General features: G+C 34.5%; 3 protein-coding genes across 4 annotated transcripts in view; all 3 read right to left on the bottom strand.

Annotated features, from left to right (window-relative positions):
• Positions 1-528: 528 nt before the first annotated feature.
• Positions 529-12,165, bottom strand: LOC306864979 (uncharacterized protein). Of its 2 annotated transcripts, none has more exons than XM_079409310.1 (5): positions 11,822-12,165; positions 11,383-11,453; positions 11,074-11,233; positions 7,084-7,213; positions 529-2,909 (listed from the first exon to the last, which is right to left on the bottom strand). In XM_079409310.1, the coding sequence occupies exons 2-5, from the start codon at positions 11,400-11,402 to the stop codon at positions 2,707-2,709; spliced, it is 513 nt and encodes a 170-aa protein (XP_079265436.1). In that variant the 5' UTR covers positions 11,403-11,453; positions 11,822-12,165; the 3' UTR covers positions 529-2,706. The 2 variants fall into 2 exon arrangements, with proteins under 2 accessions (XP_079265436.1, XP_079265435.1); XM_079409309.1 differs by having other exon boundaries at positions 601-2,909; positions 11,383-11,489; positions 11,822-12,157.
• A 915-nt stretch (positions 12,166-13,080) lies between these two features.
• On the bottom strand, positions 13,081-16,184 carry LOC306864981 (mitochondrial import inner membrane translocase subunit Tim21-like). The gene is made up of 6 exons (XM_079409312.1): positions 15,020-16,184; positions 14,462-14,524; positions 13,886-13,983; positions 13,722-13,795; positions 13,541-13,646; positions 13,081-13,452 (listed from the first exon to the last, which is right to left on the bottom strand). Exons 1-6 carry the CDS (start codon positions 15,288-15,290, stop codon positions 13,360-13,362), a joined length of 705 nt encoding a protein of 234 aa, XP_079265438.1. The 5' UTR covers positions 15,291-16,184; the 3' UTR covers positions 13,081-13,359.
• LOC306864980 (neuropilin and tolloid-like protein 1) overlaps positions 16,178-20,590 on the bottom strand; it is a gene marked incomplete at its 5' end in the record, with an annotated part of 106,275 nt that continues 101,862 nt past the window's right edge. Inside the window, 2 exons of the mRNA XM_079409311.1 lie at positions 16,178-16,892; positions 17,842-17,874. The remainder of the gene's footprint in view (positions 16,893-17,841; positions 17,875-20,590) is intronic.

Raw genomic sequence — 20,590 nt, 5'->3', positions numbered from 1 at the left:
AAATAAAGTGTAACCCGAAATATTTCTCTTTTTTGCTTTTGATATCATATTGTGCACTATATGTTCTTTTGAAGATTCTATTTATCAAAAAATCCTGAAAAATATATATATGGTCTTCACAAAAATATTAAGCATTACACCTGTTTTTAACACTGATAAGAAATGTTTCTTAAGCAGCAAATCAGCATATTATAATAATTTTTGAAGGATCACGTGAAACTGAAGACTGGAGTAATGGTTGTTGAAAATCAAAGGAATAAATTACATTTAAAAATATATTTAAATAGAAAACAGTTATTATAAATTGTAATAATATATCACAATATTACATATTTTATGATCAAGTAAATGCGGCCTTGGTGAGCAGAAGAAACTTTTTAAAACATTAAAAAAAATAAAAATCTTACCGACTCCAAACCTTTGACTGGTGTGCACTATTTTTGCACAATATACAATATGCTAATACTCAATTTTCGATAATAGCTTAATATGTACTTTAGTTGTTTATGATGAAATAACAGATGTAATGACCAAATATATCTTTAATTTACTTTTTGAGATCACTTCCGCAACGAGTTTGTTGGAGAAAAATGCTGTTTTCAAACAAGACATTTCACTGATCTTTATTTTGAAAGAGATTCAAAGGGTTTTCCATAAATACAAAAATAGCATATACAGTATTTCAGTTTAAATGAGAATACATGTCGCAGGATTAGCATTTTAAATCAAATTATGATTAAATGAAATTATATAATGAAGGACTGCGGTGATCGGGGGGAAAGGGAACAGAACTACATACACGTATTCTAAAAGCACACTTGGATCACATCCTTTCATGTGGACTTTTTTTTTTATATACAAAAAAATTGATCCCATTATGTGAACCTGATATATCGACAGTTGCACAGAGATGACTTCATGCGCTCACCAAAGCACAAACATTTTCACGAGGAAGTTTTGAATCTATCACACACTTAACATGCCTTAACACACGCACACTCTCACACACACACACACACACAAAGGTCTATTTTGGTTAGCAGAAATTGTTAATAAGGGCACCGTGATCTCAAATGCATCAGTGTATTACAGTTAACCTGATAAGCAATACAACACAGAGTAGGACTGCGCACATTTACACGAGTCATAACCATTATCCACACGATCCACACCGGCTCTGGTTGATTCGGGAATATTGGACACTTACCAACAGACGGAATTAAGGCAATTACAACACATTAAAAGTGCATCAGGGCAAATGTTTTTTTTTTTTAATTATTTGTCATCACATATAAACTGAGTTTATAAATAAACCTGAGGCTAGACCTCTTTATACTTTAAAGAGACAGTTCAGCCAAGAGTCTAAATTCTGTCATTTACACACCCTGACGTCAATCCAAAAGACACGCTGTATGACTTACTTTCTGCTCTGTAACATAAAAAGATATTCTGAAGAGTGTTGGTAACTAAACATTACTGCTGACTTCCATGGAAGAAAATGTCATGCAGGTTTGAAATTGCATGAGGGTGAGTAAATTATGACAGAATATTAAAAGAACGGTTCACCTAAAAATGAAAATTTGCTGAAAATGTATTCACCCTCGGGACATCCAAAATGTGAAGTTTGTTTCTCCATCGGAACAGATTTAGAGAAATTTTGCATTACATCACTTGCTCTGCAGTGAATGGGTAGTCTAAACAGTTGATAAAAACATCATAATATTCAACTGCTTTTCTGTTTTTCTGATCTGTGCATATTTCTCTCCTGATTCAGACAAGACAAGTTTTTCACCGGAGAAAACAATATTATGGATAGAGGACTCGCATTTTCAATCGGGCACAATGGTTTGAGGTTAAAAACTTCTTGATGGATTTCAAACACGCATCTTTTCACTTTACAAGACATTGATAGACTGGATTTATGTGAAATGCTTGTACATAATTATGTTTTTATCAGCTGTTTGCACTCTTATTCTGACGGCACCCATTCACTACAGAGGATCCATTGGTGAGCAAGTGATGTAATGCTAAATTCTTCCAAATCTGTTCCGCTAAAGAAACAAACTCATCTACATCTTGGATGGTCTGAGGGCAAGTAAATTTTCCATAAATTTTCATTTTTTGGCTGAACTATCTCTTTCATTTTTATGTGAACTATCCCTTTAACATCTCCCTTTGGGACTTTAGAGAGAAAAATAAGAAAGCAAGAAATGTGTCGACAACATTGTCTAAGCGAAACGTGCTTGCCGCTTGGCACCAATCAACCCACTAGCCTATTTACAGTTCCTCAAGCAGTCACACGTGTTCATGGCATTAGTCTTCAACACTACTGCAAAGAAATGAGGGTGAAAGTGACTGAAAATATCGAAATGACTGCGTCTGTCGTATGGCTATGCGCGGTGGTGTTGCTCAAGGAAATGAGCATAAGGCATGGGTGAACTGAAAGCACCGGTACACCAGCGTGGGCAGAGCAGTACTCGACTCTGCCAGGAGATGGCATCAGGCCAGTCTCATTCTTTATACTGCATATTGTGCACCATCCAAATTCTCTCATGTCAAGAGAATGAGCAAGATCCACCACCAATGTGAAATATTTTTTCTTTGTATAATTTGCTTGAGAAGAAAATAAGTCCAGATGGAAAAACAAGACCTAGAGGGGCTAAAGCTGTTCCTTAGCCCTTGTTGTGTTTCTATAATGAGAGAGGTCTAACTTGAGCTTCCCTCTGGCTGTGATTGACTGTGGCTATCTACTTGCTGGTTGGCTGGAGAGGTGATGCTGGGCGTGTAAGGGGGCGGGGCATCACTAATTCCACTGGAATCGTTGCCGTCCGGGATGGCGATGCTCAGGGATGTGTCGGTGTCGTCGTTTTGAGCGTACTCACTGTACGGTGGAGGCTTCAGGTCATTTGCTGCATAAAACAAAGAGGAGAGTTCAAAGGTCATACAAAAGGTTTAAAACAGATATCTGGAGATTTCAGGACTTATAACAGTTTATTTCATTAAATAATGTAATGTTAATCAATCTATCTATACCATTAATCACTGTATATGTTAGTATGCAACAATTTGATAGTATTTTACAGTAAAATTACATAGAATGCTAAATTTTTCATTGTAGTATGTTAAGGTAACTTACAGTTTTTAGTGTAGTAATTTTACACAAATTTCTGTGAAAATGTTTTATGGTAGATGAAGAGATACCAGAACACAAACATATCAACTTATTAACTTACTAAAAATACAACTAGAATATAAAAAAATAAATAAAAATAATAATAAATAATAATAACAACATTAATAATGCTAGCCACAAAACCTTTAGCTACCATCTGCAGAACCAAACCTTCCAATGACTCAACAATTTAGCATGCATGCTAAATAGCAAGGCCATTCTTAAAAAAAATTACATAATATCCTGTTTCATGCTGCAGGCCACTGCAAACCATAAATGGCTCATTTGGTCCTAAACAGCAAACAAATGCAAATGTTGCCAAACATTTCCACAGAACAGGTGACAAACTACACGTAAAACTTTTTGGGGAAAATGGGGGTTTTCCATCTCCACTCAAATAACAATCAAGAAACGTTGAAATTGCTGAATGTGGCGGCATTGAAGGTCGGCAAAAACCACATCCTGCTCTGGAGATATTATCTTTCACTCTTCTAAGTCAAAGGAAACATAGTATATGCATGTGTTGCTTCTTCAACCTCACCTCTGGTTCTCGGGGTTCTTTTAGACACAGATCTACTTGCTGAAATCTGGTGTTCATAAACTCATGAGGCATTGTTAGAGATGATGAGAGCACAAATGGAAAAGGAAAAAAGGGGAAATGCAACAGAAAGATACAGGAGAATGGAGCTGTGAGCCAGAATCTGCCGTCTGCTGCCAATCCACACAAGCACCAGAAGATTTCCTTCTCTGCTGCTGAATGAACAATCAGTCTCAGCACAGAAACTGAACTGAAGTAAACCCGAAGCACAGAGCCTTGATTGCCAAATTCATTTCAACCTTTTCCATGTTTTAATGTCAATATCTGGCAGCTTGTGTGCATAAACGTCCTTCTCAACGTGTCAGTTATGAAACCTGCCAATTAAGAAACATTGGTCTAATTTGGGATGGCTGATGTCCCCAGGCCCACTCTCCAACTGTTGTTCCCTCTTGTCATAAAATCGTCCCTGTTAACCATTTACAGAGCAGCAGAGTGAGTGAAAGCATGAGACTTTCTCCAGAAATGTAATGTGACTGAGATGCTGTTTCTCATATTAGGTTGAAGAGACATGTGAAGTATTTACTGTTAATATGGCCCTTGAGATTTGCTAGTCTCCTCACTATACCATACATGTATATATTCTTGGTGATTTGCCTTGTAAACATATCTAGCATTACTGTATTAAGCTTCTCATGGAGGGATGAACTAAGACTGTGAGACACGAGAGAGCGTCAGTGCAAGAGCTCATAGTTCAACAAACATTTAATCATTTACATTCCAGCTGCGCTCTGAGCAATCACTTGGAAAGGCATTTTCAGAGATGATTTTAAGTGCGACACAGTTTACACTGCAAACCGTATCAGGATTTGCCATATACACAGAGCGCTAAAAATAAAGCTAAATCCATCCTCCAACACAAATCATGTGCAACTAGAAAAAGATTAGCAGACAAATTCCTGTTTTGGTTTATGGTTAACTTTTTCGCAACAGCCCATTGACCAAAAAAATCCATGACTGTATAATAAAAATTGAATAAACATGCCTTCTAAACGGCACAAAATGGTTTCATTAAGGCTTGTCCTCAGACCCAGCAAAAACCATTAGTATTTTCACCAAAAAAATAAAAATAAGCCAGCTATTTTATGCTGTAGTATGTTAGTAGGAAATATAAGTTTACATTTTCAAACATTCCTTTGGCCATTAATTGTAATTGTAATAATTCGGTGAGATTTTTGTATGCTCAAGGAGTCTGACAACAGTCAGTGCTCCACACTGAGATATGATCATCTCACCATCATCCAGTCTGTCTGAGATTACATGAAGAAACTGAGAGAGACTAAATCCAGAAGAACTGTGGCAACATCTCCAAGATGCTTCAGGAAACCTTCTTGCAAAGCTATCTGAAAAACTATGCACAAGTGCACCGAGGGCAAAAGCTGCTTTAAACGCAAAGGATGGCCACATCATATGTTGATTTAATTGAGTTAATAGAAGTTAATTGATAATTCAAATCTATTATGACATTATTTTTGACAGCATCCTCCCTTTACAGCATTTTTACACACGTGCCTAAAATTTTTAACAGTACTGTAGCTTTGCAGGAAGGTTTCTTCAGGCATCTTGGAGATGTTGCCACAGTTTTTTTGGATTTAGTCCAGAAGAATAACTGGCTTAAAACCTTTTTTTTTTTTTTGTGAAAATACTAATAGCCTAAGAATTCTGCACAGTACTGTATTACACTTTATAATTTATAAATAAAGATATTAAATACATAAAATAAATAGAGAAAATGTACTTTATTAACTTTACATATTTATATATTTCTTAAAGTCCCCCTGTAGTGAAAATCAAGTTTTTTTTATGTTGTTTAGTTGTCTATGTGGTGTTTTTAATATGCTTTAGACAAACCATGTGCCAATCCATTAATCAACACCATTGCTGAGTATTTTCTCCTTAAAACTGTAGTTTCTCAATGGCTGACCCAGAAATGCGGCTTGAAACAGCCCTCGGGTTGCTATGTCACAAACCAGTAACAAAGACGACAGAATACCCTTAAAGAGACTTTTCCAGTAACCAATCACATCAAGAGATCGATTCCTATCACTAACATGCAAAATATACCAATACCAGCACAAAACCAAACATAAATTTGAGCAAAAAAACCATGAAGCCGTGGTTTAATGTGAATTTAGAACTGATAATTTGCATTATAACCCGTGGCAATAGTGTAAAAGTAGCCCAGAGTCAGACTCACCTCTCCCGCATCGGTGAAGAAGCATCTCGCTGCAGCCTACAAGATCCAGGGGGCGTGGTTGGATCCAGATCCAACTCCTCCCACCTGCCTATACCTAAACCTACCCATCTCCACCCCCTGATCCCTAAACCCACCCCATCTCCACCCCTAAACCTACCAATCTTCACCCCCTAGATGTGGATCCAACCACACCCCCTGGATGTTGTGGACTGAAGCGAGCCCTACTTGCATCAGTGTCTGCACTTCACACGCGTATGCTCGCGAATTACTTTACTTACTTTTACTTTTGTTATTTAGCAGACGCTTTTTTCCAAAGCGACTTACAAATAAGAAAAAGTAACTAAAACTAAAAGTTACAACTCTATAAATACTATATACCCACATATTTAAGAAAATAAAGAAATTAAATAAAATTGACATGCATATAACAACATTTCAATAACAAACATATAAATGAAAAAACTAAAATAAAAAGCGATACTTCTATCCCTGCCCGGTGGAGTCGCACGGTAGAGTTGATGGTCTTTACACTAAGAGGGCTTCACACGACGACTGCCGCGGTATAATACCCTTTTTTATACCAATCCAACAAATCACCATTTCAATTCAGCTGGACCCACTTTCCAGTTTCCTACTTTCCAACTAAAAATGGCCAAGCAAGTGCACACACTGACAAGATACGCAATACAGTACGAGACCAAATGCCATTTCAGCACCTCTCAACACAGTAAACAAAAATAAGAAATTCGCACTCCACCTTAAAGCTCTGAAACTGTCCCAAAACAGCTTCAAAACACTTAAGCCAGTTTTTCTTTTAAATTTTTATTTTTTTTATTCCAATAGATCCATAAATTTCCAATTGATAATTACAAAATAAAGTCAGAAGCTCCTCATTTGAAATAAAAATTAATTTTTTGAAATTGTAATGTCAGCCCTTTAAACTGTGGCATGAACGACTTCAGAAAAATTCACCAAAAAAATTAAATAAATATTGTTGGGTCCCAGTGGCCTTTAAAGTGTTCCAAAAAAAAGCTTATAAATTTTATTAATAATCTTAAAAATGAATTATTTCTGTCCTAGTGCAGACTGGGGTGTAGCCGTACAGTGAGTCAGTCTTACCTCCAGACACGGCCTCATACGGAGGAGGCATGTCCATTTGAGAAAGCGAGGATGATGGTGGAAGAGAGGCGGAGGGTTCGCCCACCAAGCCGTCGTCCTGAACTCCATACCAACTGGGCCAGATTGATGTCTGTGGAGCAGAGCAGCAGTGGGAGTTAAAACACCCACAATCTGACAGGAATCAAACACATTACACACAACAAGCTTCTGAGTTTGACTTCTTCTGTTAAAGACAACTTTAAATACATGTGGCAGTGAAACCAGATCCGGTCGATGCTTGCTATTAAAATGGTAGAATTGTGCAATCACTTGCCCAGGCCTACATACTTGTTTATTACTTACAAGACCTTGGAGTCTCAGTTTTGCTTGCAAACACAATATGATCTGTTTCAGTAAGGATATGATACACTTATTTTTTGTGTCATATGCAGATTCATGAAAATTGGTTTAAAGAAAAAGTCACCCACTAGGTTGGATCTTAATGTACTGGTATTTCCCTTATTGATTACGCTCAGCAAAGCATTAAACAAATTACCGTGCATCCATTGTAATAAACCAGCAAGCTGTAACTTCCCTTACAAATGATCTCTTAAGGCAAGATGCATTATAAAACTACTATATGAAAGACAAAACCACTACTGGCATGTGAACGTGCAAACAGGCCAAACGTTTATCATCTCTCTGAACTGTTTGTTGTCAAATTGAGGGCATTTCCTGTGTGGGGAGCTACAGGCGGCAAGGGTTTCTAAAAATAGGGCTATATATCTTCTGAAGAAACTGCAGTTAAATTACTGCATAATCTAGAAAATTTTTATAGGCATATATCCTATAAAAATGTGGTTTGAAAAAGTATGATGGGCTAATAAATATATAGCACAAACAAATGTCAGTCTATTTTTATCCAAAATATCCAGTGAAATATTAAAATAGAAACCCTACTTGAATAGCAAAGCTCTTTGGCTTGATATAGTCTTCAATACTTGTGCTGCAAATTGCTTCCAGATGCTTTTCTGAACATAACATGCTTTCTTTCAGAAACAAAGGGCTTTTCTGAATTTAAAAAGCAGTGTTACAGCTTCAAAACACTTTAGAGCTAGAGAGAGAACACATTTCAGACTCTTTTAAAGAAATACCATTTATAATACAGTCACAGATAACATAATTTGCCTGTATGAGTGAATACGCTTTAGTCAAACTGCCGAAAAAAAACAATAACATTCCTAAAAGGTTTTGTTAGCCTTGTCATGGCCCTCAACTCTGGGCCCCGTTCTTGTTCCATCTCGTCTGCTTCTTCAGGGTTTTTCACAGGCACCGGTTAGTTTTGACAAGTGCTGAGCACCAACAAGAGAAATTATTCTCTAAAACAGAAGCGCTCACACATTTTAGTGGTCTGTGCGAATCACACTCACCCTAGAACTGACACCCCTGCCCTCGGTTTGGTTTAACAGCTCCTTGTTGTAGCTTTGAGCTCAGAGAGTGAAACGGTTTACACGAGTCAAAAAAATGCAGAGCACCAAGGTCAAAAACGGTGTTGTGAAACAGTAAAAGTGGAAGTTCACTAAAACCTTCCCTGTAGGTGAATGACACAGACAGAACATGCACTTGCGCTGAAAACGTCAATTGCTAAATTTCCACTGAATGAAGACTTCCATTCAGTTTGAAACCTGTGATCAGATGTATACTTCCTGTGTTCAGATATTAAAGATTCCATCTTAGACTAAGATGCCGTTTAAGATCTGATCACAAGCAGACAGTGCTAAATACAGGTGTCATCAGGGTCCAAATCACCCAAGCCACCTTCAAAAATTCATAACTGCTTCACATTAATAGCATACAAGGTATCTGTCCTGATGCTTCCTGAACAACAGTTGAAGGGCCTGTCAATCTCCACTAAAACAGGAGGTTTTGAATTAAGAATATTGATTTCAAAATATGAAAAATTTAGAATTTGGAATTTTATTTGTTTAAAAATTCAGTAATAAAATATTGAAAAATATTATTACAATAAAAAATCTTATATTTTAATACATTTTATTAACAGTTTTCAGCATCACATGATACTTCAGAAATCATCATGTTTAGCTGAATTTGGTGTTAGAGAAATATGCTGCTTAATAATATGTCATTGAAACATTTTTCAGGAATCTTTAATGAACAGAAAGTTCAAAAGAACGGCATTTATTTGAAATGGAAATCTTTGGTAACATGGATATAAATGTCTTTACAGTCACTTTTTAATGAATCTTTACTGAAAAGTATTTACTTTTATTTAAAAAATAAAAATAAAAAAATCTTACGGACCTTTTGAATGGTAGTGTATATACACTGTATATAATGTTTAAAGGTGTCATAGAATGCATTGATACAATATTTTAAATTTATGTGGCTTAGGTAAGAGCAAAAATTCTCCAGAAATGGTTTACATGTCCATTTACAACACTAGGATTTCTCCCTAGAATGAAATGGCCTGTTATTATAACAGGCCATTAATTATATAATTATATTATAACAGGTCATTAATAATAATGTTGAGCTCTGCTCTGATTGGCTGTTTCACAGTGTGGCTCATTTCAGTAGCTCACATGAAGGAAACACAGGGAAAATATATATTTCAATACTTTTTCGCACAGTTATATCGTTGGGTAATTATACTGTAAATAAAATGAGGGCATCAAAGAGCCGCTATTAATATGCTGGGCTTTCAAATGCACGATCGCTTTTTAGTTTCACTTTCAGTTTCTAGATTCGCAATTGAATGTACTCTGTGTATACTATGGAGCGGCAATACTTACCACACATTTTAAACGATCAGATGCTTGTCAGTGGTGCTCAGGATCTGTAAATCATTCACCACCATCCTCAGTCATCTCTCCTTACTCTGTTTATGTGGTTAGTGAAATCTTATGTACTGTAATGTAACAGGCTACCGCTCTAGCAAGGAGCTAACCATGTCCCTTTACTGGCTCGCGTTATTTTATTAGAATGCGTTATTTGCTTTCCGTGCCTTTCTGAATACAGACACCTATCTCTCCACTTCACATCCCCTGCATAGCCTGGAACATAACATTTATTTCCATGATCTGCCATTTGCGCTGTTGTCCTCGCTTGTTTCTTCACAATACCTGCAGAACTTCTGATGATTCGGCTGTGCAGGCTCGGCTGGCGGCTGGCCTAGAACATGGGCAGGCCGGGTATATGCAAATGTTGGGGGCGTAACTATTAGTGATCCCGACTGTAACATCACAGTCAGTGTTATGTTCTGATTTGCCTATTTCCCAGTGGTCTTTTGCATTCACGAGATTTACATAAGGAGGAAAAAATGGTGTTTGAGGCTCACGGTATGTCATTTCCATGCACAGAGCTGTTATTATTCAACTATGCTAAGGTAAATACATTCTATGGCACCTTTAAATTAAACCAAACAAGCTTTTCTTCTTTCCTTTTTAGGCTTTATCATCCTTAATATATCATTCCAAATATTTACTTTTATTTGATGGCATTAACAGTTTCAATGTCAAAACAAAAACAAAACAAAGAATCAGAGAGAATAAGACAAACTAATATTTATTTTGGTGTAATCTAAGTGTCTCTAATACTGACTAAACAGTGATGAGGGTTAGCCAAAGTGGATTTAAGTACATTTTTTGGTGTTTAATCACAACATCCTTTTCCCCCTTCGAGTGCGTAATCAAAAGAAAAACAAAAAGAGTTGTCTATCAGCTCATATCGGTCTCTCTGCCCTTTACCTAGTCAAATCTTCTGGGAAATGCCACTTGAAGTCAACAGAAGATACCTTAACCTATTACACTTCAGTCTATCTTATTGTCTTTCTGAATGTACAATGAGCTCATGAGACCCACACTGGATTGCACAGGAAGCGAAACTGTCACATTTCCAAACAGTGACTATATCAGCAGCGACTGACGCAAGCCAAGCAGCCCACACCTTGAAAAAAAGCATCTGATTGGACTGAACTTGTAGTTTACTCACATTTTGTCTCTCACAGATCTGGTGCAGGTACGCTCGTCCTCCAACAATGACGATCTGAGCGTTTCGGGGATTGCTGAGGTATGCAGCCAACTGTCTTTGCCTTGAGCGATACCAGCAGATGTAGAAGAAGATCTTAATCATAATAAATATTATGACGACTCTAAAACAAGATAAAGAACAAGTTCTGACAAAGTCACAAGCATGGCTTGGTATGATTACATCACATTGCGTGATACATGCCAACTAAAATAAACTGAAATAAACAAAATCAATGCTGATACGTTGTACTTTAATCGCATTAAAACTTACATGTACCAGTACAGCTCCATGCTTCTCACCAGTTGGTATCAATTACCATAATCAGCTTCCAAGCTGTCAAACTGAAATAAGAACCAATAACAAGAGTTTGGCAAGATCTGCAAAGAAAAATGTCAATTTGAGATCTAGGCAATCTTGATTTACTCATAATTATAATAATCACCCAACCCACATATGAATAATCAATCAAACTGTCAACTGATCTCATGTTTAAAGCAGCTCAGATTCTAGAAACATTTAAAATAGACTTTATTTCAATTATATTATATATCAATTTCAAACAGTGTTGGGTTGCTGTTATATAAACTAAAAACAAACTTCACCTATATAAACAAACATCGCACGGGAACACCAACCCTTTAAAAGCATTCACATAGCTTTTTCTAGTTATTTAATATTAATACAACTTATCAAAAGAAAAGCAGCTCACCTTGTAAACGCGTTTTAAGTGGCGTTGTAATCCAGCTTTAGACAGCTAACGAAGCATCTGCTCCTCATAGACACGAGAGGAAGTCGCTTTGCTAACGGACTACAATGTCTACCTTCATAAAATACAAACACCGACACTTGGGTGTAATTTTTCGAGCAACTCGGCTTCACTGGCTGCCTTTAGGCCGAGTGTGGCTCCTCGCTCTTAGTAAATGCTAATACTTCAGAGCATCAAAGGGCTTCCGAGAAATCTTGAGGGCTGTGTGTTTTTTTCATGAGCAAACGTAGGGGCTTTTGTTGTAGTTCTTCTGTTGTCTCGCAAGGCGTCCGCACTTCCGTGGAATCATCAACTTCAAATTAAAAGTCTTTCAAAGTTTATTTTACGTCTTTGTTGTTGTAGTTTAATCAGCTAGATGGAAATGGAAATGGAAACATAATTACTATTGCTATTATTTACGTAAGTTTAAAACCGTAAATATGCTTCGAAGGACCTTGAGGGCGACCATAGAGTAGCTAAATATTGTATGTTTTTATTAGTGCTATCAAACGATTAATCGCATTCTAAATAAAAGTTTTTATTTACATAATATATGTGTGTACGGTGTATATTTATCATGTGTATATAAATACACACAGACAGTATATATTTTGAAAATATTTACGTTCAAATAATTTATATCATATATAAATATATTTAATATATAAACGTAACATATTTTTCTTATATCTTTTATACATGCATGGGTGTGTATTCATATATACATAATAAATATACACATTACACACGCATATCCTATGTAAACAAAAACTTTTATTTTGGATGCGATTAATCTTTTGACAGCACTAGTTTTTATATAATCTTAAATCATTCACCTAAATATCATATATCGCCACCTATCAGGCAAAAGAGGCGTTTATGAATGCAAGGTTAAATACATAACTAGAAGTTGATATGTGTTACTTAACAGTCTTGTATAAGAGATATTTTCTCATATTGCATGTCAAAACATTAGGGACGTTAAAAACATGTTTAAACGTACTACCTGTAGATGCAAAAATAGAGGTTCATTTAGTTATATATTTGTTAGTTTTTGCCATTATTTGTCCAATTGCTAATTCCAAATAATTTCTGTGTAACAACAACAATATACTTTATTAATACACTTTTCACTAAATTAAAGGAAATATAAACTTAGTATAGATGAATTTGCATTGCATTAAATGTCTTAATTCTGGCAAAGGAAGAACAACAGGCCATTTACAATAAAGATATCAAATTTCTTTATTAACCTATATTCCCGTTACAGTACATTGAATAAAACTGCTTTTCTATATCAATTTTATAAATGATCTTTATTACAAAGCACCGATTTTATAATAAAAACATGCAAATCCTTGTACAAATTATCAGATGTTTCAGTACAAGTGCTCTCATGTCTAAATATCCAGATCATCACAAGTTTATGTAGACTAATCTGTGGAAGATCAATACAACAAAAGTCATCCAAATTTCCAATACTGCATAACCAATACTGTATTTTATCTGTTGTCTTCAATGACGATTGTCCTCCTGGGATACGTGTCTATGTCTACAAAGATATACCTGAATTCATATTTGCCAGTCTCAGGATTCTGTCGGAAAGAAGAAGCAGTTTGTCATATATTTGCCAACATGAAACTACCGTCATATATCCATTTTTATTGAGATGTGGTAATGTACCTCCTTTGATTCAGAATGAACAGTTCCCCGTAATCCTGGTTCAGATCCCTCAATGTAAAATTTCAGCCGTATGTACTTGACTCCATCCTTCATGTACTCAATATGACTGAAAGAAAAATCTTGTCAAGCATACAGGTATAATAACACAAGTGTTTGTATTTACTGATATTCTAAAATTTACCTCACTTGTTGCCTTCTTCCACGCCGACTGGTCTCCCCATAGCCTTTGATGGGCTCTCCAAAAGCTCCAATTACCTTTACATAAAGCAAATAGCTGATTTATTCAGGCATTTAACATATTTGGTTTCTTTATAGTTTATAATAAATTAATCTCCATACACTGACCTCTGGGTGAGTTCTGCATCTCTCAAAAGCTTTTCCATAAATTTTGCTTGGGCTTGAAGAGGAAAACAGCTCTTGAAAGACCACATACAGCAGTCCACCTAATAAGATAATTTATTACACTGTTTAACATATACACTTTAATTTAATATTCTTTAATTGAACTCTATGATTATAACATCATCAAATAGATGTTTAAACCAGAGCCGGATCATGATCCCATAAGACCTTGGGGACACATTTTGGACCAGTGTTGTTGCTGTTAACTAAAACAAAAAAAAAATGTTTATAATTAAATAAAACAAAATTAATTTCGGCAATAAAGCTGGAAAAAAAAAACAAAATTACTTTTACTGAAAAAAAATGTAGTTCTAGTAAAAATAGTATATATAATAAACATAAATAATGCTAAAATAAACCCAATCATCATTATTAGGAAATGCATGTTGATGCCTAAAAGCACTGGTGGTCTTCTTGCATGCTATGAGCCCTGGGCCCCAGAGGCCCCTCGCAGTCCGAGGCCCTGTGGCATGATGGTCCACAGTAAAGCCTTGGTTTGTGCCAAATCAAAAACGTCACCTGTTACACCGAGTCCAATGAGCACCACAATCAAATAGGTGAAATCTTTGCCAGCTTGTTTGACTGTTGAGGAAAGACAAACAGAATCAGACATGTATATACTGAATACTACTGGCACTAAACTTATCATGGTGACAGTAGTTACTATGGTAACCACCATAACAAAACAAAACCCGCCAGGATTGGTTTATCCATGACCTAACATTAACTAATGAGCAACACATTTGTTACAATATTTATTAACATTTTTTAATGTTTATTGTTAGTTCATATTACCTCCGGTCCATTAAATAATATTAACAAACACAACTTTAGATTTGAATAATGCATTAGTAGGTGTTTTATAAATAACTAAATGTTTAATCGTAGTATTTTATTCATTAGTTCCAAGTTACCCAATATAGTTAACTAAATCAATCTTATTGTAAAGAGTAGCTTGACAATAATTAAGTTGCATTACTTTTTCTAGTGACAGTGGCTGGTAATACCGATTCCTAACCTAACTAGGGTATTTTGGCGGAAACTATGTTCACTGGTCATTTTCTGAGCTGCACGTACCTTTCTGTGCCGCAGACGCGCCTGGAGGAGCTGTGTGTGGACTTCTGGAAACCGACACCTCGTCATCGTTCTTACTACAGACATGAACTCCTGTGTAAAGCGAGCGAGTGTCATAAAATGCCCATTTAGACGAAGGACATCGGTTTGTTTGAAAAACAGGTGGTTTTGTGTGGAAAGCTGAAATCTGTTGTGGTAATCTGACATGCACGCGTTTTAATAGGCGCTGCACACAATTTGTCGTTCTTCCGATTCTGAATACTGAATACATCATGATTCCTTCTAGTGTAAATGATCTGTCTAAACAGTTAATCTTAACGATATACCGTGCATAAGTTTGAATAACATGTTTTTAATGCTGACTTTCACATGTCTTATCGCTTAGCAAGTGGTCATATTGAAGTGGATGGCATTAGTTGTTGGCTTCACGCCTTTTACCTTAATTTTTCAAAATAAAAGTTTCGATTCACTAGCGAGGCGACTCAGAATTTAATACTGGATTTATCTCATGGTAGTAAAATATTTAACTGTAGCACTAACAAACACAAAACATTTTTACAATATTTCAAGAGGCTGCATTTTAAAATTCTAGAAACCGCGTCTATAATAACGTAACCAAAATAAAACATTAGAAGACTGGTAGGCCCATAGTCTTTCTTTCTTGAAATACAAAAATAAAACAAACATACAATCAGGTAAAATTAAACAATCTGTGGACCATTATTTGTCTGCAAACTTCAATGGCAAATCTCTGCCAGCAACTTAATTATGAACATTCTCTTGATATTTGGAATTACTGATAGTATTTTAACTTTGTAAATTAAAGTCAATAAATGAAATGCATTATGTATTCATGTTATAAAGATACATTTATGTCTCTTTTGCATTGTATGACACATGGCATCTTTATTTTTGTTATAATACTGTATGTTCATGTTATGTAACATTCTTGATTTATTTGACATTTGTATTCCATAATGATTTTTTTTCAATTCCAATTTCCATTCATCTATGAAAGTGTCCATGGCATATACTATTATTTTTCTTATTTGTAATAAGTGTATACATATTACTACTATTCCAGCTAACACATGCCTTAAAATGTCTTTCTAAAAACCTGTCTGGGTTTCTATATAAAATCACTTTCAAAGTAGTCCAATAGAATATGTTTGTATCACTTTATTTAAAACAATCTGTCCAGCATAAATCAAATATATTAATGAAATACGTTGTCAAATTAATAGGTTTGTCTGATCGTAAGTACAAGGGAAATAATCTGCCGTGGTGTGCAACTTGATACCAATTCTTTGAAAGGCTTGCTCGGCACACTTACATTTTACTGTATGCATAGACATGACCATAATTGACCTTAATGTTAAACATTAAGAGAATACACATCTGAGATGCTAGTCAGAGACATCAAACTAGGCAATAGTCACAGTAAAACCACCCCTGTAAAAGGAGGATTACAAACTACACCTGTTTATCTGTTGGTTCAAGTATCGCACCGTATGGTTTAAAGGTCTTGAACTATGCTTCTCGCAAAGTAAAAACGCTATGCATCTACTCAGGACGTTACAGTTCGTATTGAAAAATAATCTGAGCATTACAATCATCAAATCAGAGGAAACAATAACATGTCTCATATTCCACTGAATGAAAAATGTACACCAGTTTGTATATTCAGTATCAGTCCAGTCTGAAAAATGTTTTAGTCCTCAAGAGCTCACAGTATCAGCTACTTTTAGAAGAGATGGTGTCAAGATATTCCCCATCAAATTCTAAAAATTGACAAAGTAGCAAGTTGTCACAAAGTTCTTTGAGGCTGTTTCCACAAGATGTCAGTCAAGAGAGGTGTAGGGTATGATGTAACAGCCTGCAAAGAAATGAACAGACCATTAAACTTCACATCTGAAAATAGATTTCATTCACATTCCATATTCATGTTTAAAAGAATAGTCTCCCCACTGACGTGTTCATGTTTACATTACTGTTCAAAAGTTTAATGTCTATGGAAAAGTCTGTTACGCTCGCCTAGACTGCATTTATTTGATCAAAAAATACAGTTTAAACAGTAATTGAAAATTAAAATATGTTTGGTTACATATTTATAAAATATTTTGTATGTTTCGTATCATCATTCTAAGCCCCGTTCACACCAGAGAACGATATTCTAAGCGCACGCGCGTCTGCCGCTTTAAATTCTCCAGCAGGATGGATTTTGATTGGTTCTCAAGTTTTTATCGTTCATCAGCTGGAGAAAAAAATCGTTCTGAAAGTGATTCCAACAATATCGTTTCTCTGTGCCTTTATCGTTATAATGCTATGCTTAAATATTGAGAACAATTTTTAGAACTATATCTTTATTGTTATCTTTAATAGTTATCGTGCTTGGTGTGAACGGGGCTTAATGCTGATTTCGTGCTCAAGAAAAATTTCTTATCATTTTCAATTTTGTGGAAACCAATTTTCCCAGGATTTTTGATGAACAGAAACTTTAAAAGAACAGCATTTTTTTTTTTTTTTGGAAATCTTTTGTAACGTCATAAATCATTATGATAAACTCAGTATTGTGAGATATAAATTCGCAATTTTGAGATATACATTTTTTACCACCATGCATGGAATAAAAAAAAGGTAATCAAGTATATCTCACAATACTGAGTTTATATTGTGCTTTTTTTTCAGAACTGTGAGATGTAAATTGTGAGATAAAAGTCACAATTACCTTTTGTAATTTTAAAACTTGTATTTAACACAAAAAATGACAAAGTAATAGCCGTAAAACATCAAAATTCCAAAAAATTAAAAAAGCTGTAACAAACCTTTTGTGCCTTCCACTTCAGATGACTTTTTGTCTACATATAATAAGAAAGTGTAAATTCACCCGTAATGCAAATTCATTCATTCATTAATTCATCAAAATAATTTATGTTCCTTTGTTTATATAATTCTAAAACAAAAATGTCAAGACAATGGCTAGACAGACAGAAACACTGACAATTCATTTGAACTAGTATGGTGACTCAAGTTTAAAAAGATAGCGTGTGTGAGTGTGTGTGTGTGTGTGTGTGTGTGTGTGTGTGTGTGAGTGAGTGAGTGAGTGAGTGAGTGAGTGAATGAGTGAGAGAGAGAACATTTACTGTCTTGCATATGGGGTTTTATAAAGCTTTGTTGATATTACATCTGACATTTAATCGCAGGTTGATGGATCACACAAAAGCATAAAAGTAAACTTAACAAGATTTATAATTACTAATGTATTTATTGTTCTTTGACAAAGCATAAACTCTGCTCGTATTGGTGATTCAGCTGTTGAAATCATCTACAAAAGTTAGAACACTGTTAACATACAAAGTTTGTGTGCTACTAAAATGTAGCAAATGTTAACTCACTATTATCCATCATTTGTCCTAAACAACAGCAACTAGAAGAGTTTACGGTATTACAAAACTTATTTATGTAAAGGAAATATATCACAGTTTAATCATTGATGGTATTTTATATATAAATGTTATGATTTATTGAATTATGATGATTAGCATGCAGTTAGTAAGTATAGCAGTAAACTGGGGAGGGAAAGGACATAGTGTCATTCCATTTGTTATATGTATTTTGTAGTTAAACCTATCTAAAATAAATTAGTCTTGGGTTTGATGCTGTACCTAAATGCACTTTTAAAAGTGAGAAAGAAAATATGCATGCAAATCTTAACATTAAAGTGAATTGGACAAATATAGAAAGTCACAAATATCCGACATCTTAAATAAAAGTGTTTTGACAAATAAAAAGACAACTTTTGGTGGCAAAACATGACAATAAAACACATGCACTACAACAGTCCTGAAAGTACTAATTCACATCTCTTCATGTAATGATCTGCAATCCTAAATAAGTAACCTTAAAAAAGGCAGTGAGCCTAAATTAGGAGCTACATTTTAAAGCGATTTCATCACAGTTACTTCCTTTGTTACTGAATCCACGTCCTCCTTTACATCTGCAGGTTGTTTAGATAAATTTGTCTTTAAAATGTCCATATTATTATCATGCTGGTGTATATCTCCGGTCCACATTTTCATATTTCATTGAAGCCCGTTCGTACTGATCCAGGATTGCACTATTTTCAAGAAGTCTATGTGACGGAGACAATGATTGATGGGAGATGAGAAAAAACACAGCATTGCACATTACACAGTGACACGCACAAAATCATTCGCAAAGCACGAACATAACAAAATCCTCATTAATATGAAGAAATGCTGCTCTTTATAGATAATTAATACTTACAAATCCCCACGACTCCATGTTTAAACGTATAAAACACATCAAAGTATAACACAATAGGCCTACATGTATAGGTAAAATAAAGTGTTTTGATAAGTTTGCACAAATTTGTGTTAGCCTATACTTTTTTAAATTGAAAGCTATCAAAGACATTTTTAAAAGAGTATTTCACCAAAGAGGAAGATTTTCTCATTTACTCACCCTCGTTGTTTCCAACTTTCTTCGGCGTAACACAAAAAGGTGAATTTTCAAAATGAATGACAGTGTTGTTATTGTTATTCATTAAAATTGTAACAAGCTAAACATGTGGTTACGATAAAGCTGAAATGTTATAAATAATATCTACAAATATTACAATTATAAGAACTTAAAAAAAACTTAAACTTAAACTAAAAGTACAAATGTTATACCCTGGAAATCAACTGAAATAAATATGTTGAAGTTCTAAAATGACTAAAAATGACTAATTACTTAAAATGACACAAATACATAGAAATGTAAAAAACAAAAATGTCAAAAGCACATAAAATAATTTGTTGTAAAAATATATATATTTAATTATAAAGATATATAATATTAATACATACTATAATAATATATTAAAATGAACAAATACTGAAATAATTAAATAACTTAATTACTAAAACTGTAATTAAAAATCTAAATTCAAGAATGTTACCAATGCAACTACATAAAATAAATATTTTGAAGTACTAAAACTAATAAATTATTAAAAATACTAATATAAAAAATTATACAAAATAATTATACAGAAATACTGTATATATATATATATATATAACCAAATTACATGTTATACATATATGTATATACATACAAGGTATGAGCTAATTCAAAACATTAATAAATACTATAACAGTATAAATAATACTAAAATAACACTGGTGAATGATAATTTAATGGTGCTCTATTTGTCATTTTGAACAAGGTAGCCAAAATATTCTTTGAAAATTCACCTTTCATGTTCCACTGAAGAAAGTAAGAAAGAAAGTCGGCGTGAGTTAAATAACGACAGATTTTTAAAAAAAATATATTTTAAAAGCACTCCTGTTTTTGTTCACAAATGATACTTTCGGAATGATGACTCAAAGTGTATGTAAGACAAGCACAGATGGCCCTCAATGAGGTGGTGTGCTTCGACTGCCCCAGTCTTTTTATTATCTTGTAAAGAGTACTTGGATTTGCCTTTGATTGGATCTGAAATGTCTGTTTTGATATCCTTAATAAAAATCATCAAATTGATTCCATGCACATCAGAACAGAACATGA

Source organism: Barbus barbus (genome assembly GCF_936440315.1).
Source record: "Barbus barbus genome assembly, chromosome: 46".
Classification (NCBI taxonomy): domain Eukaryota; kingdom Metazoa; phylum Chordata; class Actinopteri; order Cypriniformes; family Cyprinidae; genus Barbus; species Barbus barbus.
The sequence above is the reverse complement of the archived record's forward strand: the minus strand, read 5'-3'. Positions and strand labels throughout refer to the sequence as shown.